Source organism: Gouania willdenowi, chromosome 5 (assembly GCF_900634775.1).
Source record: "Gouania willdenowi chromosome 5, fGouWil2.1, whole genome shotgun sequence".
Lineage (NCBI taxonomy): Eukaryota > Metazoa > Chordata > Actinopteri > Blenniiformes > Gobiesocidae > Gouania > Gouania willdenowi.
In genome coordinates this window covers 3,656,144-3,683,353 of record NC_041048.1, presented here as the reverse complement: position 1 = coordinate 3,683,353, position 27,210 = coordinate 3,656,144, and the positions used below count along the sequence as shown (strand labels likewise).

The 27,210-nt window shown below is 39.4% G+C and overlaps 3 protein-coding genes across 3 annotated transcripts in view; all 3 read left to right on the top strand.

Moving 5' to 3' along the window:
• The first annotated feature begins 234 nt into the window (after positions 1 to 234).
• LOC114462902 (trace amine-associated receptor 3-like) lies at positions 235 to 1,478 on the top strand. Its single transcript, XM_028445991.1, has 3 exons — positions 235 to 533; positions 671 to 728; positions 1,440 to 1,478. The coding sequence occupies exons 1-3, from the start codon at positions 361 to 363 to the stop codon at positions 1,476 to 1,478; spliced, it is 270 nt and encodes an 89-aa protein (XP_028301792.1). The 5' UTR covers positions 235 to 360.
• A 3,842-nt stretch (positions 1,479 to 5,320) lies between these two features.
• LOC114462901 (trace amine-associated receptor 3-like) lies at positions 5,321 to 6,564 on the top strand. Its single transcript, XM_028445990.1, has 3 exons — positions 5,321 to 5,619; positions 5,757 to 5,814; positions 6,526 to 6,564. The coding sequence occupies exons 1-3, from the start codon at positions 5,447 to 5,449 to the stop codon at positions 6,562 to 6,564; spliced, it is 270 nt and encodes an 89-aa protein (XP_028301791.1). The 5' UTR covers positions 5,321 to 5,446.
• An 18,982-nt stretch (positions 6,565 to 25,546) lies between these two features.
• The window catches only part of mtss1 (MTSS I-BAR domain containing 1), a 50,506-nt gene continuing 48,842 nt past the window's right edge, over positions 25,547 to 27,210 (top strand). Inside the window, exon 1 of the mRNA XM_028446305.1 lies at positions 25,547 to 26,207. Coding sequence (XP_028302106.1) covers positions 26,136 to 26,207 — 72 coding nt within the window. The 5' untranslated portion in view covers positions 25,547 to 26,135. The remainder of the gene's footprint in view (positions 26,208 to 27,210) is intronic.

Here is a 27,210-nt window from a genome sequence, read left to right as displayed (position 1 = left end):
TGGAGCCACATTTAGGAAACATTGCGTTCTGTATACTAAGTGTGCTTGTGCCAAAAAACTGAAAATGTGCTTGGAAAATATATCAGACAACATAATGCTCCCAACTTTGTAGAAAGTGTTTTTAAACGTTGTAGCCCATGCTGTAAGGAAGGATCAGCTTAAGCACAAAAAAAAAAAAGCAAAACAAAACTTTGTAAAGTGACATCATGTGGAGAGTAGTGGGTCTCTGAGGGAGGTCCAGTCCTCAGGTCCAGCCTCCACATCCCTGTGACTGAAGGAGGAGCAGTAATAACTTATCAGGTCAACATCAGAGAGCCTGAGGCAGAACTCTGCAGAGCTCAGCAGCTTCTTCTCCTCACTATGATCACACCTGATGAAGCTGAGCTCTGCTATCCACACCTGGGAAACTCCTCATGCAGGAGGATTGTGCGCCCTCACTCAGTGTATGTGCTCCTTTACATTATACTGTCCTCCATCTCTGTGCTCACTGTGACCCTCAACCTGCTGGTCATCATCGCCATCTCCCACTTCAAGTAATGACATGTCCTGTTGCTCTATGAACTGTTATCTTGTTGCTGAATGTTTCTGTGTTTGACTCCTGATGTTTTCAGCTTTGATGACAATTATCACTTCATATAATAATCAGTGTGTTGCTCTCTATCTCCTCCAGGAAGCTGCACAGCCCGACCAACTTCCTCCTCCTCTCTCTGGCTGTCTCAGATTTCTGTGTAGGATTCATCTTTATTTTTCAGATCCTCCTCTTGGACAACTGCTGGTATCTCAGTGCAGGATGGTGTATGTTTTACATAATTTTAAGTTATGTTTCCACCTCTGCATCAATAGGAACTGTTGTGCTCATTTCCATTGATCGCTACATTGCTGTTTGTGATCCTCTGCACTATCACACTAAAGTCACTGTAAACAGAGCAAATATTAGTGTTGTTTTATGTTGGGTGTGTTGCTTTTTCTATACTCTGATTATTATTGATTATAGAAAAAATACAGATGGATTAAAATCCTGCACTGGAGAATGTGTGGCTTATCTACATCCTTTTGCTCTAAATTTGGATCTAATTTTGACCTTCATCCTCCCTTTCAGCACCATCATAATCCTGTATGTGAGAGTGTTTGTGGTGGCTGCGTCTCAGGCCCGGGCCATGCACTCTCATGTTGCAGTGGTGAAACTTCAGGGTTCAGTGAAGGTTAACAAGTCAGAGCTGAAGGCAGCCAGAGTTTTAGGTGTAGTGGTTGTTGTGTTTCTATGTTGTTTGACTCCATTTTACATTGTTGAACTTATCGCAGGCGTCACAACAGTGCCAACCTCATCTTTTGGATATGTTTTATGTCTCTGCTACTTTAACTCCTGTGTGAATCCTATGATCTATGTGTTTCTTTATCCCTGGTTCAGGAAATGTGTGAAATGTATTTTTTCTCTTCAGATCCTAAAATCAGGCTCCAGTGAGGCCAACATCATGTAGAAATAGTGAGAGCTGCTGATGTGTAAAGTTGTCACTCTAAAACTGTGATGATTTATTTATTCATGAGTTCATGTAATGATGAGTCTAATCTACAGTGTTTGTTACATGAACAAGTGTGCACTCATCACACAAACACTCAATAGCCTGAGCGTGGCTGTGTGAACCCAATGATCTCTGTTTCTTTTCCCCTGAATCAGGAAAAGTGTGAAATGCATCTTGAAGTCTGGTTCCAGTGAGGCCAACATACTGTAAAGAGAGAGAGCTGCTGACATGTAATCTGAGGATGATGTGCTGTTGATCTTTGAAGTGTTTCATTTTAAATTCTGATATGACAATAATTCCATGCATTAAGTTGAGAAAACACTCCAAACACTAGAGCTTAGAGAATGATGTTCATCTTTTTCATGCTTCACGTTAAGGCTGAGTGATATATCGAGTTTTTAATAAATATTGATATATTTATTTGAGATATAGCATAGGACTATATCGTAATATCGATATATTTCACCTAACAATAAGTTTCTTCTGTAGAGCCGCTAGTATGCCTTTTTCTCCTCCGTTTATCTTAACCCAGCCCTGTCTCTGTCCCTGAGTGAAAATCAACACACACGCGTTGACTAATACCCCCCCCCCCCCCCCCCCCCCCCCCTCCTCCCACTCACCTCTGCAGCCGCAGTGACAACATTTCGACAGTCGAACGAAGAGTGAGTGAGTTCGTAAAAAAAAAAAGAATAAAGGTTAAATATTTTGGAATTGTTTGGCTTCAGTGTCACTGTGTGCGTGTGAATGAGTGCGCTATAGAGATCCAGAGGTGTCAGCGAGTCGATAACGTAAACGGGACTCAAAACAACTCATTACCGTCACACTGCACATTTATTGTATGCAGGGGAAGCTCAAACACTGCTTCTATGTCGTTTCAGATGGGACGGTAATAAAAAAGTAACATAAGGCTCTGTGCATGTGCTCAGTACAAATCACGAAGTAGGCAGGTCTGAATGAACTCTGGCCTTACATTAACATGGTCCTGAGAGGGACAGTCCTCAGAAGGCGATCATTACACACACAAATGCACAAATTGTGTGTACAAATGCACATAATTTGTTTTATAAATGTTAATATTGTTCTCTACACTTATGTTAATCAAGGTCCCTGTGTGACATTTGGCATGTGGCTTTAACTGACTTAACTTATTTTAAGGGTATCAATAGATACGCTATGCTTTAATAGTTAGAGGAAACCCATCTACATCACAGAGAAAATTTCAATATATATTTAATGTTGCCATTCTGGTTCGATTGTATGCATCAAAGCTTCATCTCAAGGCAAGGGCAAAATATGGAGATAGATATTGTATATTGTGATATAGCTTGACAATATTGAGATAATAAAAAAAGGTCATATCGCCCAGCCCTACTTCACGTATCCATTAATCACATTTTGTCTCAGTTTGGTTTTATTGTTTTCCAACTGATCATTGCAGGTGTAAACATTTTGTGTTTCATGGAAAAATCAATCACAAAAACACAAGCACAGTAAGACAAATCCTTAGAGCAAAAAAAACCAACATGTTTAATGACAGGATGAAATACAATATAAGTGATTATTAAAAAAGAAGCAGGAAAGGGTAAATGATAGTCACTATGAAACCAGTTTTCATTAAAAGAGGCAGCTGCTGCCTGAAATGAAGGACATTAAAACCAAGCAGCAAAGTTTGTATTTGTTAACAGTTTTACGATTGAAACCTTAACAAAAGTAAAGCAAATTAATTTTCCCTGAAAAAGACAATAAATTCATTCTGCTTATTAGTAACCTGTATCATCTCTGTGTTAAGTCACTGTCCACTCTTACTTTGTAAAAGGAACAAATGTGCTTTGAACTCAGTCACAGTATTCTTAACCTGTTTGAAGTAATGAAGTGATTCAACGACACAGAAAACAAACATTGCCTACAGTTAAATAAAAAGAGTGAATGATAAACAGAAGCTACTGATTGCACCAGCTGCATTTTATAGGTTATTCACACTGAAATATTAAATTTAAAGCACAAGTGCGGAGACAGCTGAGTTGCTGCTGCTTTATGGACTCACTGGGAACAGAAACACTGATGGTGATTGTAAAATCACAGAAATTTTACCTGCAGCATTTTCTCTAATTGTGACCTAAAGAATGGATTTTGGCATTTGCCAACAATATTCAAAGCCAACCATACCACAATGCTGGTTGGAGAATACTAATGGAGGTCAAGGAGTTTAGAAAAGCTGATTAAATTTGATGTTTCCCTCAAAACCACGTGTGGAGTAGAGATTTTTTCAGCTATATTTTAGCCACAGCTGCTCTGGGGCACACTGACAGAAGCTTGGCTGCCATTTCGCCTATGGCTCCTCTGACCACCACCAACATTCATGCACAATTCATACCCATTCATACAAGGCAATGTGTGTAAAGTGTCTTGCCCAAGGACACAATGACATGGATGGAGAAGGATTTGAACCACTAACCCTTCGGTTGTTGGACAACCCGCTCTACCACTGCTCCACTGTCGATAAGGAGTCTGCACTGATCTGTCGTGGTGAAGAGGGAGCTGAGCCGAAAGGCAAAGCTCTTGATTTTTACGGTTGATCTTTGTTCTTTAACTCACCAATGGTCATGAGCCTTGGGTCATGACCGAAAGAACAAGATCGCAGGTAAAGCGGCCAAAATGAGGTTCCTCCATAGGGTGGGTGGGTTTACCCTTAGAGGGAGGTGAGAAGCACAGTCATCTTGGAGCGGCTTGGAGTAGATCCTCTGCCCCTCCGCACCGAGAAGTGCCAGCGCCCAGGATGCCTCCTGGGTGAGATGGAAAGGTCACATCCCTCTGGAAAGAGGCCTCGATGAAGACCCAGGACACACTGAAGAGACTATGTCTCTCAGCTGGCATGGGAATGCCTCGGGATCCCCCAGTAAGAGCTGAATGAAGTTGTCAGGGAGAGGGACCTGACTATAGATAAGCGGTAGAAGATGGATGAATGTATGTACTATGGGATTCCACCCAAGCTCATCCAAACCATTCAATAGTAATCTAAAGATTGCATGGGCCAAGTCATTCACAATGGCAGGTTGGCTGTTTATGGTGAAGAATGAAAGTAAAAAAGAGATTATATGCTGACAGCAACAATTTTTCACACACATTTTACAATGGATTTCAACCAAACAAATTGATAAGCTGGATCTTTCAGGTTGGCCTTCATTTCCTTGAACAAACAGGTTTCTTGAGGACACAAAGAAGAAAGGCTTGAAGATGAGTTGAAGCTTTTTTATCCCTGCTTCATCTGACCCAAGCAAGTGTGTCTTTTCAACTGCGGGAGACATAGTCAATGTCCAAAAATCTCAATTGCTGCCAGAAAATTTAGATATGCTCATATACTTTAAAAAAATCCATATATATAATTGAGGTTGTGTAGACCAGGGGTCTCAAATTCCATTTACTTGGGGGCCACAGTAGGCAGAATTTGGGCCGCATCTAGGGTTAGGTATCAGTTCGGTTTTTTCCGATACCAGTTACTAGGCAATATTTTTTTTAAACAGTATTTTAACAGGTACTTAAAAACAAATGTTTTATAAATGAGGCCTCTGGAGCCACATTTAGGAAACATTGCGTTCTGTATACTAAGTGTGCTTGTGCCAAAAAACTGAAAATGTGCTTGGAAAATATATCAGACAACATAATGCTCCCAACTTTGTAGAAAGTGTTTTTAAACGTTGTAGCCCATGCTGTAAGGAAGGATCAGCTTAAGCACAAAAAAAAAAAGCAAAACAAAACTTTGTAAAGTGACATCATGTGGAGAGTAGTGGGTCTCTGAGGGAGGTCCAGTCCTCAGGTCCAGCCTCCACATCCCTGTGACTGAAGGAGGAGCAGTAATAACTTATCAGGTCAACATCAGAGAGCCTGAGGCAGAACTCTGCAGAGCTCAGCAGCTTCTTCTCCTCACTATGATCACACCTGATGAAGCTGAGCTCTGCTATCCACACCTGGGAAACTCCTCATGCAGGAGGATTGTGCGCCCTCACTCAGTGTATGTGCTCCTTTACATTATACTGTCCTCCATCTCTGTGCTCACTGTGACCCTCAACCTGCTGGTCATCATCGCCATCTCCCACTTCAAGTAATGACATGTCCTGTTGCTCTATGAACTGTTATCTTGTTGCTGAATGTTTCTGTGTTTGACTCCTGATGTTTTCAGCTTTGATGACAATTATCACTTCATATAATAATCAGTGTGTTGCTCTCTAACTCCTCCAGGAAGCTGCACAGCCCGACCAACTTCCTCCTCCTCTCTCTGGCTGTCTCAGATTTCTGTGTAGGATTCATCTTTATTTTTCAGATCCTCCTCTTGGACAACTGCTGGTATCTCAGTGCAGGATGGTGTATGTTTTACATAATTTTAAGTTATGTTTCCACCTCTGCATCAATAGGAACTGTTGTGCTCATTTCCATTGATCGCTACATTGCTGTTTGTGATCCTCTGCACTATCACACTAAAGTCACTGTAAACAGAGCAAATATTAGTGTTGTTTTATGTTGGGTGTGTTGCTTTTTCTATACTCTGATTATTATTGATTATAGAAAAAATACAGATGGATTAAAATCCTGCACTGGAGAATGTGTGGCTTATCTACATCCTTTTGCTCTAAATTTGGATCTAATTTTAACCTTCATCCTCCCTTTCAGCACCATCATAATCCTGTATGTGAGAGTGTTTGTGGTGGCTGCATCTCAGGCCCGGGCCATGCACTCTCATGTTGCAGTGGTGAAACTTCAGGGTTCAGTGAAGGTTAACAAGTCAGAGCTGAAGGCAGCCAGAGTTTTAGGTGTAGTGGTTGTTGTGTTTCTATGTTGTTTGACTCCATTTTACATTGTTGAACTTATCGCAGGTGTCACAACAGTACCAACCTCATCTTTTGGATATGTTTTATGTCTCTGCTACTTTAACTCCTGTGTGAATCCTATGATCTATGTGTTTCTTTATCCCTGGTTCAGGAAATGTGTGAAATGTATTTTTTCTCTTCAGATCCTAAAATCAGGCTCCAGTGAGGCCAACATCATGTAGAAATAGTGAGAGCTGCTGATGTGTAAAGTTGTCACTCTAAAACTGTGATGATTTATTTATTCATGAGTTCATGTAATGATGAGTCTAATCTACAGTGTTTGTTACATGAACAAGTGTGCATTAATCACACAAACACTCAATAGCCTGAGCGTGGCTGTGTGAACCCAATGATCTGTGTTTCTTTTCCCCTGAATCAGGAAAAGTGTGAAATGCATCTTGAAGTCTGGTTCCAGTGAGGCCAACATACTGTAAAGAGAGAGAGCTGCTGACATGTAATCTGAGGATGATGTGCTGTTGATCTTTGAAGTGTTTCATTTTAAACTTGGATATGACAATAATTCCATGCATTAAGTTGAGAAAACACTCCAAACACTAGAGCTTAGAGAATGATGTTCATCTTTTTCATGCTTCACGTTAAGGCTGAGTGATATATCGAGTTTTTAATAAATATTGATATATTTATTTGAGATATAGCATAGGACTATATCGTAATATCGATATATTTCACTTAACAATAAGTTTCTTCTGTAGAGCCGCTAGTATGCCTTTTTCTCCTCCGTTTATCTTAACCCAGCCCTGTCTCTGTCCCTGAGTGAAAATCAACACACACGCGTTGACTAATACCCCCCCCCCCCCCCCCCCCCCCCCCCCTCCTCCCACTCACCTCTGCAGCCGCAGTGACAACATTTCGACAGTCGAACGAAGAGTGAGTTCGTAAAAAAAAAAAGAATAAAGGTTAAATATTTTGGAATTGTTTGGCTTCAGTGTCACTGTGTGCGTGTGAATGAGTGCGCTATAGAGATCCAGAGGTGTCAGCGAGTCGATAACGTAAACGGGACTCAAAACAACTCATTACCGTCACACTGCACATTTATTGTATGCAGGGGAAGCTCAAACACTGCTTCTATGTCGTTTCAGATGGGACGGTAATAAAAAAGTAACATAAGGCTCTGTGCATGTGCTCAGTACAAATCACGAAGTAGGCAGGTCTGAATGAACTCTGGCCTTACATTAACATGGTCCTGAGAGGGACAGTCCTCAGAAGGCGATCATTACACACACAAATGCACAAATTGTGTGTACAAATGCACATAATTTGTTTTATAAATGTTAATATTGTTCTCTACACTTATGTTAATCAAGGTCCCTGTGTGACATTTGGCATGTGGCTTTAACTGACTTAACTTATTTTAAGGGTATCAATAGATACGCTATGCTTTAATAGTTAGAGGAAACCCATCTACATCACAGAGAAAATTTCAATATATATTTGGTCTTGCCATTCTGGTTCGATTGTATGCATCAAAGCTTCATCTCAAGGCAGGGGCAAAATATGGAGATAGATATTGTATATTGTGATATAGCTTGACAATATTGAGATAATAAAAAAAGGTCATATCGCCCAGCCCTACTTCACGTATCCATTAATCACATTTTGTCTCAGTTTGGTTTTATTGTTTTCCAACTGATCATTGCAGGTGTAAACATTTTGTGTTTCATGAAAAAATCAATCACAAAAACACAAGCACAGTAAGACAAATCCTTAGAGCAAAAAAACCAACATGTTTAATGACAGGATGAAATACAATATAAGTGATTATTAAAAAAGAAGCAGGAAAGGGTAAATGATAGTCACTATGAAACCAGTTTTCATTAAAAGAGGCAGCTGCTGCCTGAAATGAAGGACATTAAAACCAAGCAGCAAAGTTTGTATTTGTTAACAGTTTTACGATTGAAACCTTAACAAAAGTAAAGCAAATTAATTTTCCCTGAAAAAGACAATAAATTCATTCTGCTTATTAGTAACCTGTATCATCTCTGTGTTAAGTCACTGTCCACTCTTACTTTGTAAAAGGAACAAATGTGCTTTGAACTCAGTCACAGTATTCTTAACCTGTTTGAAGTAATGAAGTGATTCAACGACACAGAAAACAAACATTGCCGACTAGGGATGTAACGATTCACTCAACTCCCGATACGATTCGATTCACGATACTGGGTTCACGATACGATTTTCTCACGATTTATTTTACAAAATGGGAATGTTGACAAATGACTGAAAAATATTCCTTTATTTTTTTGGGGAAAATACTGTACTATTTTCCTTTTATTTTTCATTGTCAAAAGAATCCCTTGATAAACTATTCAAAATGATGCAATTTAACTAAAAATAAATCTTGAAGGAAATAAATAAAGGAATAATACAAATGAAATAGCCTATTAATTTAAATTCTGTTTCTATAATAAACAATTCAAAACTGCGCAATAGTTCTTTTTTCTTTTTAAAAGTGCAACTGAAAATGTATTTTGTGCCTTAACAATTGGACTTTAAAAAAAAAAAAAACAGTAATTTTACTGTATTTACGTCAGATATTTGTTTAGACCAGCAGAGGGCGCTGGTATCCCAGTGGTCGGTTAGCATGCAGTTATTCCACCAGTGAAGAAGAGAAGCTATGCTAGCAGACAGAGTTAATAGAAAAACGTGACTTTTACAGATATTCACGTAATATTTCAGATATTCTTTCGGTGCTAAAGGAGTAAAGAATCATTTATGAGCATGTTTAACAGTAAATGGCGGCCAGAAAGAAAATAGTAGCAGATTCCGCCCGTCACGTCCGCTTCTGGAAGGATTAATATATAACCCTCTGCTGGTTAAAAAAGGTACTGCGATTCAATTTTCAGAGCATCGATGTGAACCGTGGTACCTATGAATCGATTTTTAACTGCCTTACGATTAATCGTTACATCCCTATTGCCGACAGTTAAATAAAAAGAGTGAATGATAAACAGAAGCTACTGATTGCACCAGCTGCATTTTATAGGTTATTCACACTGAAATATTAAATTTAAAGCACAAGTGCGGAGACAGCTGAGTTGCTGCTGCTTTATGGACTCACTGGGAACAGAAACACTGATGGTGATTGTAAAATCACAGAAATTTTACCTGCAGCATTTTCTCTAATTGTGACCTAAAGAATGGATTTTGGCATTTGCCAACAATATTCAAAGCCAACCATACCACAATGCTGGTTGGAGAATACTAATGGAGGTCAAGGAGTTTAGAAAAGCTGATTAAATTTGATGTTTCCCTCAAAACCACGTGTGGAGTAGAGATTTTGCAGCTACATTTTAGCCACAGCTGCTCTGGGGCACACTGACAGAAGCTTGGCTGCCATTTCGCCTATGGCTCCTCTGACCACCACCAACATTCATGCACAATTCATACCCATTCACACAAGGCAATGTGTGTAAAGTGTCTTGCCCAAGGACACAATGACATGGATGGAGAAGGATTTGAACCACTAACCCTTCGGTTGTTGGACAACCCGCTCTACCACTGCTCCACTGTCGATAAGGAGTCTGCACTGATCTGTCGTGGTGAAGAGGGAGCTGAGCCGAAAGGCAAAGCTCTTGATTTTTACGGTTGATCTTTGTTCTTTAACTCACCAATGGTCATGAGCCTTGGGTCATGACCGAAAGAACAAGATAGCAGGTAAAGCGGCCAAAATGAGGTTCCCCCATAGGGTGGGTGGGTTTACCCTTAGAGGGAGGTGAGAAGCACAGTCATCTTGGAGTAGATCCTCTGCCCCTCCGCACCGAGAAGTGCCAGCGCCCAGGATGCCTCCTGGGTGAGATGGAAAGGTCACATCCCTCTGGAAAGAGGCCTCGATGAAGACCCAGAACACACTGAAGAGACTATGTCTCTCAGCTGGCATGGGAATGCCTCGGGATCCCCCGGTAAGAGCTGAATGAAGTTGTCAGGGAGAGGGACCTGACTATAGATAAGCGGTAGAAGATGGATGAATGTATGTACTATGGGATTCCACCCAAGCTCATCCAAACCATTCAATAGTAATCTAAAGATTGCATGTGCCAAGTCATTCACAATGGCAGGTTGGCTGTTTATGGTGAAGAATGAAAGTAAAAAAGAGATTATATGCTGACAGCAACAATTTTTCACACACATTTTACAATGGATTTCAACCAAACAAATTGATAAGCTGGATCTTTCAGGTTGGCCTTCATTTCCTTGAACAAACAGGTTTCTTGAGGACACAAAGAAGAAAGGCTTGAAGATGAATTGAAGCTTTTTTATCCCTGCTTCATCTGACCCAAGCAAGTGTGTCTTTTCAACTGTGGGAGACATAGTCAATGTCCAAAAATCTCAATTGCTGCCAGAAAATTTAGATAGGCTCATATAGTTTAAAAAAATCCATATATATAATTGAGGTTGTGTAGACCAGGGGTCTCAAATTCCATTTACTTGGGGGCCACAGTAGGCAGAATTTGGGCCGCATCTAGGGTTAGGTATCAGTTCGGTTTTTTCCGATACCAGTTACTAGGCAATATTTTTTTTAAACAGTATTTTAACAGGTACTTAAAAACAAATGTTTTATAAATGAGGCCTCTGGAGCCACGGTCAGTGGCATCAAAGCAGCCCTGGAGCTTGATACCTGTACCGTGCGAAAAGTGGGTTTATGTTGTCTGTTCCTCTGTGTATAAGAAGTTAGCAGGAAAACAAAGGAGTGATCATACTTCCTAAAAGCAGGCCTGAGACAGGACTTGTATGCTGCTTTGAATTGGCTGTAACAGTGATCAAGAATATATGCACTTCTAGTTGGCTGTGTCACATGCTGATAGTAGTTGGGAAGGACAGACCTTAAGTTACATTTGTTAAAGTCACCAGCTACTATGATCACAGCGTTGGGATGAGCACTCTCACATTTGTGCAGAATGTCACTTAAGTTGTTAAGCATATCGTTTCAATCAGCCCGCAAGTGAAGGTAAACTGCACATAATATATTTACAGGGAACAGGGAAGATATAAGGGGCGACATTTTAAAACAAGGCATTCCAAACGTGCAGTACATGTTTGATTAAAAATAGAATTGTCCGTGCACCAACACTGATTAAGTAAAAAGCACACACCTCCGCCTCTGGATTTCCCCGTGCACTCCTTCACTCTGTCCGCGCGGAAAGCAGTGAATCCCGGGGGTTGAACAGCTGAGCTCGACATGTCGCTATGGAGCCATGTCTCGATGAGGCAGTACTCCAGAATCCTGGAGGAGCAGCTCCACAGCCTCACGAGCAGCTCGCCTTACTTTCCCTGGTGTTGGCGCTTCCTCTGTCGGTTACAGGTTCCCTGCTCCACGCCGCTGCCTGCGTGGCGGAGACGCCCAGCCCCTGCCTCTGTTCGCGGCCACTGTAGTGGTTTGACTGCCGCTCTCTGCTTCCTCGGGTTGGGCATTCTACGAAGTATTTACACCTCAGATCATGGTAACACTTGTGACAGCTCACAAACTTTGTCCCAAATGTCCAGAAGTGTCTTACGATCGTATTTCACAGTGGCAAAAGTTTCACTTATGAACACAAACAACATAAAACATAAGGTGCACGCCAGAAACCTTGCGATGGCGCCCTGCCCTGGCGCAAGACAGACGCATGTTCTGACGGGCCTTATTACATTTATAGTACACACCTGTCTCCATGGTTAAGAAAGCAGGTAAGAAAGCATGCTTCGGAGCGTAAAGTCAGTCATATTTTTCAAGATGTCTTTTTTGGACTGGCGACGACATTACATTAAAAATCTATATAAATGAGATGTGATCTTTGCAATGATGGATTTTTCGTGGATTGACCCACTTCATACCAGCTGTAATGGAATCAGATACCCATGAGTTTCTCATTGCTGGGTATGTTGACTGATGTGTGGCCCGCCAGTTCCTGAGCAGCGCGGCTCACATGATTTGAAAACAAGCCACAGGAATATATATATATATACTTACTCCTAAAACTCTGGCTACAGCCCTGCCGGCGGTATCTCGGTAGAGCTGTCTTTCAGTCAGCGGGCTGATTGGTGGGTCTGGGCACTACATCAGTTGCATTCTGATGCTGTGTCTCCTTCTCGTGGGGGGCACTATTGCTTGGGTGCCTACTAATGGGAGGCATTCGTGTTTGTGTGGAGGGCGGCAGGGCCTGGGCTGCTGTCCTTGTGCCATCTGAGGCTGCTGGATGGTGGCTGGTTTGTTGGTTGGGAGCAAGCTCTCTCCAGGGCTATCTGCTTGAGGCTTGCCCTAATATAAACCTTGTGTTCCCTCTATGTTTTTCCAATCATATTCATATTTTATCCAAAACATTAATCTGGTTTAGTGTAAATTAATTTATCTCATATTTATTCATATACAGCACCCATCTTAAGTATAATGATGGTGGCCGTGAACAGAGAGAAGGAGTGAGTGGTTATACCTAAAACTGGTATTTGGGATCACCGTGTGTGAGGTTAAGACCAATACAAGCTTATTTTTTATTTTTTTTAATTTTATTTATTTATTTGATTGGGACAGTGCATTATAATGGACATACATGAATAGAAAACACATGAATGTAAACGCGCCAGATTGTAGCCAGTGGCTAATTTTCATCTGTTGTCCCAAATGGGGCCGGGGTCACAAAGGGCTGGGTTACAAGGGGCTGGGGTCACATGGGGCTATATACAAAATAAGACCGTAAACCATGCACAAATACCAAAAGTTCATAATGCCACACACAAGGTTCATTCATTTCATACATTAAAAAAACACATTCACGAGCCAGACATTACACACTATTACAGTCTACTCACTATTGCACACACCCCACTATTGCACATACCCCACACTATTGTACATACCGAACTATTGCGCACACCCCACTATTACACCCCCACACACAAACACACACACTATTCAACATATCCCTCTACTATTACACCCCACCCCCAACTATTGCACACATCCCTCTCCTATTACACTCAACCCTCCTTTATTGCACATATCCCTCTACTATTGCACTTAACCCAATGTTGCTATGAGTGAGAACAGGTTTGATTTGACCAAAACCAGTTGTTTTCACGTAGTAGAGCAACATACATGAAATTTGTTCTCTACATTTATCCCATCCCCGAGGAGCAGTGAGCTGCCATAGTGCAGCGCTCAGGGATTTCCACAGAAATCTAACAGTACTCCCTCCTTATGTAGAATTCTAGTATGTAACCTGTTAATAATCAGATTACACAGTTGTACTTAGACTCAATGAAACGTCAGCAGAGCATGAGCACCAGGAGAAAAGCGCAGAAAAACAGTCCCACTTTGCTCTCAGTCGGTCTGCCTCTTGCTTATTTCTCATTCTTATTTTCCATACAGTCCACAGCCCAGAGTTCACAGGTGTTTTTAGTGGCTCCCCAGTCTCAGGCCTCAACTTTGGACAGCAGGACAAAAAGCAACATCTTAGTGTCCACATTCCGATGAATAAAAAATGCATAATTATATCCAAACAGTCTATTTTCCATCATATCATTTTCCACCAGCTCAACCTCATAATACTTACAAATTCTAAGGTTTGGGTTCAACAAAAATAATTTTTCACCATCTGTGCAAATGACCTTCATGTCTCTGACACCAAAATATTGTCAAATTCCACTGGCTATGTTTTCTACAGAGAGCCCCTAGTCTGTGTCTGCTCTTTACTCATCTGGGTGATGTTTGAACAAACCCAGGTCAGGGTTATTTCCAGGTTTAACCAGAATGTTTGAAAATTATATAAAATGTATTTTGAAAAAATGGTAAAGACAAAAACACAATAATGAAAATAAAATCATTGAAATATAAGTTGTCTCCATGTTTTGCCCTGTGGGAAATTTATTTTCCTGCAGTGCATTAATTTAAATAGTTTGCACAGGGAGAAAAAAAGTCAACTAAACTCTCCTTATTTTGTAAATGTAATAAACTGCTCTGAGGGATGAGCTAATAGTACAAACATTAGCTCATGTTGTTCAATTTGACAAAGACAAAAGCATTTTATAAAACAAACATTTTGTTAACGTAATAGCTTGCACATTGACTACTGGTTGTGTTTAACATCTCACATCAAAATCATTACACACACAGAGAGACATATTTAACAATGGAAGAACGTTATATTCATAGCGCCTCAGAGAAAGAGCGTATTTGTGCTGCACCCTAATTTTTTTTCTTAATTTTCCATTACAACTCCACAATTCTTGTATTCATGGTCTTAAACTCAATTATGTTCTCAGTTTAGTCATCAACAGCTGAAAGGCAATTTTAATGGAATATTATTCAAATTAAATGTAAATTTCACAAAAAATTGTGGCTGAAAGCCTGGCTCTCTGTAGCCTTGTGTAGCGCGGCGCCCCCGGTGCGTGTGACGAACGCTATAGGTACGCCGCTCGTGGCTGTCAGAGAAGCGGTCTGGGGATCATGGCGGCGGCCCCATCAGTGTTTGTCACGTTCCCGATGTCTACCCGCCCTCATATCCTTGTCTATCCATAACAGGAGTAAAACAGCCAAAAGGAAGATAAAGCAAGCTGGTAACGCAACGTTTTGGTCCTTAAAAGGACCTTCTTCAGGCAGGCTTGCTAATACACGTGTAAAAACATGCAGGAACAGAGTGGAATGGATGCATCTCTCGTGAAATCTGAGCATGGAGTGAGGAATCTTTGATTTGAGGGGGGAAGACATTTATCTGAGGGGGCACTGTAACCTCTTGAACCTGCATAGAGCCGGCCCCGATACACATTAGTGCAGACATGAGGAGATAACGTTAAAAACATACATATCTCTCATACTACACATACATGCACACAGACACACACACATCAATGAAACATTTTACAATTTTATAGTCCTTTGAAGACATCGCTCCAGCCAAACTCTTGGGGTACCTGGTATCCGACTTGCGCAAGCCGCTTCACCATTGTGCCTGCTCTGAGCATGTCGGACCTTGCTTACATACTAACAGTTGCTTGGACTTATGATTGGACCATGACTGTTTGTGGGAGGAGTTTTGCAAAAGGTCAATTGCATAGCGATGCGCTCCCTGGAAGCGGAAGTGCTGTTGGCCAAGGTGCGGCGTTAGTCTTGAAGTAGTAGCATTTATCAGGCTTTAGCGCATGCTTCCTGGAGATCTCTGACATTGAGTACGAACCATATATATAATTAAGCAATATCACGCCAGATGTCGTGCTGTTGTGATGAAATATCAGCACTGGTGTGATTTGGCTGTAGATAATCACACCAGCGCTGATATTTCATTACAAAAGCACGACCTCAAGTGTGATATTGCTTTTATACAACAGTTCTACAAGCACATTTTATTAGTTGACAGTAATAAATGATCATAGATTATGATTTGTTTGTTCATTTAATCATTTGGCTCCACCAACAAAAATAGTTCCACAAGTGGAGAGTGCATACGCTGCGTTCACACTGCAGGCAAATGCGACACAAATCCAATATTTTTGCCCATATGCAACCTGTATCCGATCTGTTAAAGACAGTCTGAACAACACAATTCAGATTTTAATGAACTCTGCATCATTGAAGCCACTGACATCTCTATTATATACTGTATATACAGTATATATATATATATATATATATATATATATATATATATTATCCCACCGCTGTTGACTCTGACTCCGCATCCAAACACTTTGCTGTAAAGATGTAGCAAATATCACAGCTAACGGCTAGAATGATAAACCTGGCTCTCTACTTTTTCAGTCTCCTTAAAAGTTCTAAAGTGCTGACTTCTGTTGGAAATTTCTCAATGTGACACACAGTCCTACGTTGGACGCCTCCATATTTACTAATGTGGGGTCACCGTAGGACCTCTTCTGCGCATGTGTGTCACTTCTGGGTCACAATTTGTTCATACTTGAAACTGATTGAAGATGCATTTAATATAAAATATGAACGACCACACACAAAAAAATCTGAATTGTGCATTAAGACCGGCAGTGTGAACGTAGTGACATGTGAACGTAGTGATCAGCTGTACAGCACAGTAATATGTTACGTAAGAAGTCCCGGTGCCGTTGTTGCCCTGTATCAGCACTCTTGGAATGTCTGTCGTCCAATCAAATCATTTCATCGGGAACAGACTGTTGTATAAAATAATATCACAAAAGTCAAACAAACAGAGTAAATAATTCCCACAGCGAACAGAAAGTTAAAAGTCACACAAACGTCCCACAAACACCCAAAGAAGAGAAGTCTCCTTTTTCAAATCAAAAGCATTGCCAACCATGAGGAGACAAAAACACATTGCCTGATAGAAAATGAAATGAACAAACACTAGTTTAAAAGAGAACATCCATTGAATATGTTATTTAGCCTTAATTTACGTTGTTGTCTCAATGTTTTGCCCTGTGGGAAATCTGTTTTCCCGTATTGCATTCATTTTAAATTGTTTGCACATTGAGGGGAAAAACAAAATCAAACAGAACGCTCCTTATTAGGTAAATGCGATAAACTGCTTTGAGGCATTAGCTCATAGTACAAACATCAGCTCATGTTGTACAATTTGACAAAGACAAACACATTTTATAGCACAAATATTATGAGACATTAAGCACATTTTGATAACTTGATATAAAAGCAGACTTGTGCTGGCTTGAATGGATAGATGCTAAAATAAAGTGGCACACGTCTCTTGATCAGGTAAAGGTTCTGCCGACTCACGCACGCACACACACACACAGACTGTAAGGTTTCTGAAGCCACTTTATTGTCTTCATCCACATGTTTATCAAATGTCAGAGATGTTCCCTGAACTACCCTCCCCTGTCTCCCAGCCCACTATGGAGGTTTGTATTAATTGTAAAATACCTCAGTCCCCATGTTGAACGTATTCTTAGCTAACCATGTGTAGTGAGGTGAGTTGCACATTTCTCAGTGTCCTTGAATGCCCCTCTCTGGGCCTTAATTAGGTCATCTAAACCAGTGGTCCCCAACCCCCGGGCCGCGGACCGGTACCGGTCCGTGGATCAATTGGTACCGGGCCGCACAAGAAATAATTAATAATTTCCGTTTTATTTATTATCAGAGTATGAACGATCTTTTATTTTGAAAAAAATTTTATTTTGAAAAATGACCGGATTCGCTCGTTTGCATCCCGGTCACTTGTGCGCCAAATTCTCTTATACACAGAAATAAGATGGTTATCCAGAAGGAAATCGCTGGCCAGAGTTTTTGAATTACGAGAGCCGCTGCAAAGATTTCTCTCAGAAAAGAAGTCACCGCTAGCAGCACATTTCAGTGACGAGGAATGGGTCGCAAAACTGGCTTACCTGTGCGATATATTCAACCTGCTCAATGAACTCAATCTGTCACTTCAAGGAAAAATGACAACTGTCTTCAAGTTGGCAGATAAAGTAGCTGCATTTAAAGCCAAATTGGATTTGTGGGGACGGCGAGTGAACAGAGGCGTATTGGACATGTTTCAAACATTATCGAGGATTTTGGGTGAGACTGAGCCTGAGCCTTCATTCTCCCAGCTGGTGCACGATCACCTGTCTTTGCTTTTAAAGGAGTTCGAGCGCTACTTCCCAACCACAAAGGACCCACGAAGTGGCAAGGAATGGATCCGCAACCCATTTGTCAACAAACCAGGTGAATCTAGCATATCTGTGCAAGAAGATGATCAACTGCTGGAGATCGCAAATGACGGCGGCTTTAAAATTATGTTCGAGACAACAACTCTGCCGGTGTTCTGGATTAAAGTCATGGCAGAATACCCTGATATCGCCACCACCGCACTGAAAACCCTGTTGCCATTTCCGACATCCTATCTGTGTGAAGCGGGGTTTTCTGCAGTGACAGCAACCAAAACAAAACAACGGAGTAGACTGGATATAAGCAACACACTTCGGGTGTCATTGTCTCCCATCACTCCCAGATGGGACCGTCTCTGTGTAGAAAAACAAGCGCAGGGCTCCGATTGATTTGGCATTATGGTGAGTAAAAATTTCCATGCACTTTATATTAGTTTTTGTGGTGTATCTGTATCTGTGCAGGCATGTAAAACGTACGCACGTAACTCTCAAAGGGGCGGTGCACTAACGCGCCGCACCAAATATTAATGTTGGCCCGTTTTAGGCCTGTGTCAAAGTCTGTTGAAGACTGCCCTGACCCTGGATTTTATCTCGATCCGTAACTGCGCCAAAGCAGCAACGCAGCTGCTACCTTGTTACAATGTTAAAAGTATTATTGGGATTCCTTCCTGCATCTCTGAGAAATCATCAATAATCCTGAGCTGCTTCTCTGCCCTCTTCTGAAAAACAAGCGGTTCAAATTCTAGTGACGTCACTAAAATTATAAACCGCCCCCTCCATGAAGTGCCTACTGCTGGTGCCGCGCCAAGTCCACGGTGAACGCTGCATTGTAGGCACCCAGGGAGCAGACATTGTATCGCCTTGGACTTGATCTGATGTGTTTGTGACCCAATGCGACGCAATGGTTTAAGTGATAAACAAATGATTATCATCCTAAATGCACTATTCCTGTATTGAATAAAGATGATGAGGAGAAGAAAGTGAATTAGCAGCTTAAAACTCCGGTGAGTGTTTGATGCTGCTGCTGCTGGATGAACACACAGCGCGGAGACGAACTCACACAATAGCCGCTTAAATATCCATGTGTTTTTCTGTAATGTGCAGTTTTTTAGGCTGAAAACAATAACAACAGTGTGTGGATAGCAAGAGAAAATTGCTTTGGTGATCACTGATCTGCCTCATAGCGAGCTTTTCAATTACAGAAAACAATGACAAACCTTGTCCCCCAAAACCTACATGTTGCCACAAAGATCATGTTTCTAGGTCCTAATCTAAAAAGATGCTGGATTGATTTGTTTTTGAAAGCATGACAGATTATAGCACTATTAGACAAATACTGTATGTACTCCGTTCAGGTAATTCATGGTTTATATCAATCCAATCCAATTTATTTAGAAAGCACTATTAAAAACAACCAAAGTGCTGTACAACAGGGCAATAAAAATACAATTATAATTACAACAGTACAGTGGCATCAGTTGATAAAGCTGTACTCATGACTTTAAATTAATTAAAATTGAGGACTTCTGACTTGACTTGGACTTGACTCGAGCTTTAGTGATACGTCTTGGGACTTTTTGGGACTTACTTGAGAAGCAACCTATGTATGATAGAGGCTCATGACACCAAGAGGGAAATATGTCAAGCATTTATTTCTTTAGGTTTTGATCATTAAGGCTTACAGATTATGAAAACGTAAAAATCAGTGTCTCAAAAAATTAGAATAGTACATCAGATCAATTAACAAAAAAGGGATGTCAGGCTTGTGAAAAGTCTGTTCATTTATTTGGTTGGGCCTCGTTTTGCATGAATTGCTTTGATCACGGCCTTCAGGTCATCTGCTGGCTCTGGTTGGCTTTCATTGCCTCTCATCTTCCTCTTGATAATAGCCCATAGATTCTCTATGGGGTTAAGGTCAGTACAATGAGCTTTATGTGATTAAAGATTCAACAGAAAACATTACACAGTTTAGTCTGTTGAATGCAGCTCTTTCTGTTGTTCCAAAGTCAACTTGCTAGTGATCCCTGACAGAACAGCTGGCACCAGATCTCCCATAATCCCTCAGGGCTGCTTGTGTACTACCTTCAAAGGGGAATCTTTTAACCATATCTCTTGAATCTCAGTCCTTTAAAGGTCTGCAATACCCAAGAACTGCTTTTTGGTGTTTTTCAGTGAGAGAATAATCTGATGTTCATGAAATGATCCATGAGTTCCCCCACATGGACAAATGTGATAATACAACTTGATCTGTTGTCATGAATCAAAGACAGTCTTTGAAGCATAATTTTATCAACCAATCTTTATTGAGACATCAATGTCAGTTTTTTTCTGAGTCATTTTAGGTAAATTGTCTGCTACCGGTACCATGTAACCCGGTACTACATGCCACAGGTCGAAATGCCGGCGACTAAACCGACAACCCCACTGGCCGCCAGTGAGAAGGGTGAGAAACTGGACATCCTACAGAACGAAAAAGATCTGTTTCAGGTCCAATGTGACCAATCCCAGTCGGGTGCTGCGGTATCACCAAAAGTTGCATACTAACAACTTGTACATTCAACCAGCCACTGCAACAGGCATTATTGCCAGTTATCTTGGCCTGTCCTCGCCATTGGAGAACTTTGATGCTCTCCCAAGATAGTGCTGCTGGAAATGCAAAAGCCAGCAGTACTTTAAACCTTTTTTTGCAAGCAGTTTCATGAAATGGTTGAACAGTTGGAGAAGTATGATTGGCAACTGAAGTTGAACATGAAACAGTCATAGTTGTTTTCAACTGATTGCATATGATATGATGATAATGATGGATTTTCAAGTGTTTTTAGTACTTGTATTTATTTTCTATCTATTTCTATTTTCTGGCTTGTCCAAATATTCCCTCCTATCTCCTTTCCTATCCACTTTTCCTTAACCCCGTGGATGACATCGCAGGGTTAAGGAAAGGCCATCACGTTGTTTTGACAATCAGACACACTTCCACTAGAGTAACAAGAGTAACCTGCATTTTCAAATTCTTAAACGTCTTTGTTTACATAAGCAAAAAGAAGTAGGAAGATGTATATATTTATATAATCGTGATCTTTTGTTTGTTTTTGGTCATTTTGTGATGTTTAACTCTGATTTTTAAATTTTTTGTTTGTTTTTTGGGGTTTGTGTGTGTGTTTTTGAGATGTATTTCCCCTATAAATCTATTTGAACTGAACAAACAGTGGTTTAGTGTTTTCTTTATAATTATGGGAGACTTTAGTGTTCAAAAATTCTAATTTATATTTGTTTATTTTTAGTTCACCCAATAAATGCTCTTTGGTGTTTTTCAGTAATGATCTGATGTTCATGAAGTGATCCAAGAGTGCCCCCACATGGACAAATGTGCAACATTATCTGTCTTTAGACAAAGACAGTCTTGATGCATCATTTTATCAACCAGTCTTTATTGAGACATCTATGTCTGTTTTTCATGTGTTTTTAGGAATTGTGTCTATTTCTAGACTGTTTTGTCATCTTTTTAAATGACAGTTAAACAGTTAAACAGTTAAAAGGAAAATAACATGCTGTTTGTCTTATTACCTATGTAATTATGCTGGTCGTAATCATTCCTGGTGTGATTATAGTGCGTCTGATGGAATTTCTGCTCCAAAAGTGTTTTACTGGTTTGAAGTTAACAGATCTGGCGTTTTTTAAATACAAATTTCCATTCTGGAGCTCAAATACAGTAGATGAGTGATCAAAGTGCAGGCATTTACTCTAACCGTGTGTTTTTAAGGCCTCACTGAATAGGAAACTACAGTTAGGTCCATACAGTATATATTTGGACTCTGACACAAGTTTTGTTTTGTTACCCGTATAATAAAACATATTCCAATTATAGTTATATATTGGACATGGACATAAAGTGCGGACTCTTAGCTTTCATATGAGGGTATCCACATTCAAACTGAATGATGGGTTTAGGAGTTAAAGGTCTTTAACATGTGATACCCTAGTTTAAAAAGGACTAAAAGTAATTAGACAATTGACTCAAAAGCCATTGCATGGGCAGGTGTTGGCAATTCCTTTATGTCATTACCAAGGAAACATATAAAAGGCCTGGAGTTAACTGCTGGCGTGGAGCTTGCATTTGGAAGATTTTGCTCTGAAGACATGCGGTCAAAGGTGCTCTCCATGCATTTGAGAGAGACAGATCTGAGAGTTGCGGACGGCACCTTTAAGCTACGAAAACAGAGAAAAATAATCCTTGAAATTGCTATCATATTAGGAGTGGCAACATCTACAGTTTGGTACATCCTGAGAAAGAAAGAAAGAAAACACTGGTGAACTTGGCCACGCGTAAAGAACTGAGGGGTATTCCATAAGTATAAGTATTATGTTCAAACTCTGAGTATGTTCAGGCTCAAATGAGGGAAACCCTGAGTATCTCATTCCTAAACGCAAGGTATGTTCTTCTCTGAGTCTGTTACCATGGCAACATTGTCCGTGAACTAAACCTGGTCGCTGGCAGGTTTTATCAAACACACCCTGGGTTTCTACCTGGCTCCGCCCACCTGAACACCGTTTCTGAACACTTTAATAAACTTTAACACTTTTCTCTGAAACACATTAGTAACATCACACACCACAGACGTGTTCACATCATTACTAATGTTGTGTTGCTTTACGTCTTTTTTTTTTTTTTTTTTTTTTTTTTTATGTGATAACGGTAGTTTTCTTTCTAACATTGTAGATGTAGATCATTAAGTGAAAGTCACTGAGAGGTTGATCTGCATTAAAACATCTACTAACGTCTGTAGTAAAGTTCTCTGGATAAAAACCTGTGGAGAATATAAAGGAGGAGATGATCATTTAAATAAATCAACTTTTAAGGCTCGATAGTTGTTTTATATTGTTATACAGTTAAGTCTGTAGATCACACATCTCAAGGTGTGATGGTGCAGTGAAGTGTGACACTGCTCTTGAAAGCAGTGGGTCGTGGGTTCGCGTCCCGCTTCAGTGTTTTTTTAGGACGTTGAGATGACTCTGGAGACAATATTACATTAAAAATCAATATAAATGATGTGATATGAAGCAGCAGCCACTGTCTTTATATCCAGTGTAACAGGAGGACTCTCTATGTAGCCATCCTATGCTGCTGACACGTCTCCTCAGACACATTTTATTCACATTATTCACCGCTCCTCACGTCACTGAAGAGATAAAGTGATGAAGTGACCAAAAAGTGTGACTAATTACAGGTGATTTAAGCCACTATAGTCACTGAAGACTGAACACACCTTTAGAACAGGCTCATATTCATCAAACACCGGCTTATTTCACCATCAGGGTGAATATATCACTATCTTCCGTTTGGTTGTCATGGCAGTTTGAGTATTCTTTGATCCATTGATGATGGCTTTTTATCGCGCGCGTGCACGTAGTAAGTAACCCAAGGTTTACAAACTCAGGGTTGATTAACCCACTTCATACCAGCTTTAATGGAATCCGATACCCAGAGTTTCCCATCGCGGGGTATGTTGACCCAGAGTTTATGGATAGACTCAGAGTTTGTTAACCCGCCTTTATGGAATACCCCTCTGGATGTCCACAGAAGACAACAGTGGTGGATGGTAGAAGAAAAACTCCTTCACAACAGCCAACCAAGTTCAAATAATTTGTAACCTCATGTGTGTTCTGGCCATCGTTAAAAATTAATAATGATTTTTTTTTTTTAAATCAGAATTTCAGCCACTCAGCATTTTTTTATACAACTTTGTACAGCGTATGGGTGGCCAAGCCACTATAGAGGTAAATTTGTGTATTTATTATTCTATATATATAAAAAAAAAACTTTTCAAAAAAAAAAAAATCACTTCAAATATAAATTTAAATGTTCACCTGCACTACTGCACTATCATCTCATTATTATTATTATTATTATTATTATTATTATTATTATTATTATTATTATTATTATTATTATTATTGCTAGTATTTTTATTTTATTGTTATTGTTATCTTGTTATATTATTTTATTTAGTTTTGCACATATTAGTCTAACTACTGTTTATATTTATGTTTATATTTTTTTTCTAGCTAATTGTTATTATTTAATGTTTACATTATTAGAGAGAGCACAGTTCACCAAGTCAAATTCTTCGTGTGTATAACATACATTACATGGCCAATAAAGTTGATTCTATTCTCTTCTAAACACACACACAAAAAACTTTTCAATTAAAAATAAATATTTTCAATCAAATAAAATAGTGTTCAAATGCAAAACAATATTTGAGACCCAAATAATTGCATTTGAAATTTTTTTAAATTTTATTTCTGAGTTGAAAAATTCATATTGAAGAGTTAAAATCAAATAAAATCATGGTTCATTTTTTTTCCCCTCACGACAAAACATTGCCCCTTATTGTTATTTTAACCCCAGTATTGTATATCTACTTAATGTAAATCTATAATCAAAATAATGCTCAAAACTGCTCAGGGTTTTTACGTCCTATGTCATCCTACTGAGCTTGACACAGCGTTTACTTCTGGTCTTTCACTAAAAAATTATAAAGCCCAACACTTTTGCTCAGCTGGAAAAACTCACTGAAAACTAAAAGGTTTGTGTGAAACAAAAGAGAACATGTTCTAGTTTGAGGTTGTTTATTTATCTAATTTTTTTTTTTCTTTAACTTGGCACAAATAGGAATATTTTTTGAATAACGTCAATGATGATATGATTTGGTTTTATTTTAGACTGGCATGGATTGTCAGTCTCTGTTTTTGCATTCTATTGCAGAGTTGAAGTTCTTGCAATTTAAATGTCAAAACATTATTGTTATTTATGTCAGTGTTCACTTTATATTTAGGTAAAAAGGTCATTTTGAAGTATGCCCAGAGTTAAAGTCAAATAAAAACATGTATTTTTTTTTCCTTCTTTTTTCCCTTACAAAAAATATTGTCCCATATTGTTATCGTGAGCTCATAATGTGTATCGCCCCACCCAGGGCCGGCCTTCCCACCAGGCAACCCAGGTGGCCCTCTAGGGTGCCATTTTTACGTCCTACGTTATCCCATCGAGCTTGAGGCAACGTTAACTTTGGGTTTTTCACAAAAAAAATTATAAAGCCCAACACTTTTTCTTAGCTGGAAAAACTCACTGGGAACTTTAATGTTTGTGGTAAAAAAAAAAAAAAAAAAAGAAGAAAGAAATAACTTGTTAATGTCTTAAATCTGAGCTGTGTAGACTGTTCTAGTTTAAGTTTTTTTTTTTTTTGGCACAGATGGGAATATTTTTTGAATAATATGATGATGAATTTAATTTTAGATTGTCATTTTCTGTTTTTGCATTCTATTTGCAGAGTAAAGGTTTTTGTAATTTAAATAGCAAAACATTACTCTTATATATGTCAATGTTTATTTCATATTCAGTTGTTACAAAAAAAAAAGGTCATTTTGAAGTATGCCCAGAGTTAGAGTAAAATAAAAACATGGTTATCGTTTCGTATTGTTATCGTGACCCCAGTACCGTATATCGTCCCAACTCAAATCTTGTCATGCTTAAAACTCTTATTTTGAAAATCCGCTCCGCGTTTTTACGTTCTACGTCATCCCGTCGAGCTTGACGCAGCGTTTACTTCGGGTCATTCACAAAAAAAAAATCCCAACACTCTTAGCTGGAAAAACTCACTGGAAACTTCAACGTTTGTGAAAAAAGGACGTTTGTGTGATTTTGAAAAGCCGAAACCGGAGCTTTGTGGCATTGTAGCGACACCGTGGGGCGGATTTACCGATTTAACGTGTTTGTGCGTGTGTATGGAGTGTGTGTGTGTTACCGTTCGGACGGTCACAGGTCGCTAGCCGGAGTTAGCTTAGCATTCCCCTTTCGTTTACATGTAGTGGAAGCAGCTGCGGATAAGTTCCCGCAAACTGTGGCCAACATGCGGGCTTTTCCTCCGCGGTCCCCGGGATGGCCGGACGTTAGCTTCGGCTGACTTTGGATTTCGTCCTTTTTTATCTTCGTTTTTCTGTGTGTGTGTTTGTCTGTTTAAGGATCGGACTTTAACCTCCACCTGGTGTCACTAACCTTTAATAAGTCAGAACAAAAAAAGGACGTGTCTGTTGAATTTTATCTGGAATTTTTGAGGGTTTTTTGTGTGAAAATCTTGGACTGTGAAGAGTTTTTTTCCCCCGAGCCTTTGGAAAAATGGATGCGGGAATAGAGAAGGAATGCAGCGCCTTGGGAGGGCTTTTCCAGCTCATCATGAACGACATGAAGGTTAGACGTCACACTAGTACATACTACACACACTCATTTCTTCTTTAGTTATTAAGGACAATAAAAATGAAACATCTGCTTCACCTTATTGACTAATCACTTAATTAATCACCAATTAATTCAGCTGGAGTCACAGCTTAACTAGTTGAATCTGCAAGTAAACATTCCCAAGTGTTCAAATTACAATTATATTCGTTTATATACTGTTTTTCTTCAATTTTTTTAATAATGGGGAAAAGATGAGCAAGGGTCACATTATCAACAAATTATTTGTGTGTGTGCGCGCGTTTGGTTTTTAGTGTCATTCTTTGTGTTGTTGCAATTAGGTGTGTTTTTGGAGTCACTTTGTATTTTTGCATGTTTTTTTTTTGTCGTTTTGTGTGTTTTTGTTGCAACCATTGGAGTCCTTTAATGTTTTTTCTAGTTGCTCTGTGAGTTTTTCCTGCCAGTAGGTGTTTTGTTATTTTTATTTTGTGCGTTTTTTTTTGTTATTTTGTTCAAAAACACACACACACACACACACACACACACACACACACACACACACACACAAAACAACCAGAAATACATGAAAGGATTCCAAAAAAATTGCTTCTAAAACAAAAAAAATGACACCTGAAACACAACTCTAATTGTTTTGTGTTTTGCTGCCATTAAGTGTGTTTTTCTTGTCATTTTGTGTGCGTTTTTCTTTTTTTTTGGAGTGATATATATATACATACATACATACATACATGTAGTTGCGTTTATTTTGTGCATGTTTTTCTAGTTTTGTGTTTTTTTGGGGTCATTTTGTTGATTTTTTTTGTTATTTTGTGCATTTTTTTGGAGTCATTTGTTTAGTGTTTTTGTGAGTTATTTAAGTCATTTTGTGTGTTTTTGCTGCCATTATGTGTTTTTGTTGAAATTTTGTGTGTTTTTGGAGTCAGGGATTATATATGTTATGTTTATTTTTCTGTTATTTTGTGATTTTTTTTTTGGTTGTCCCTTTATGTTTTTTTTG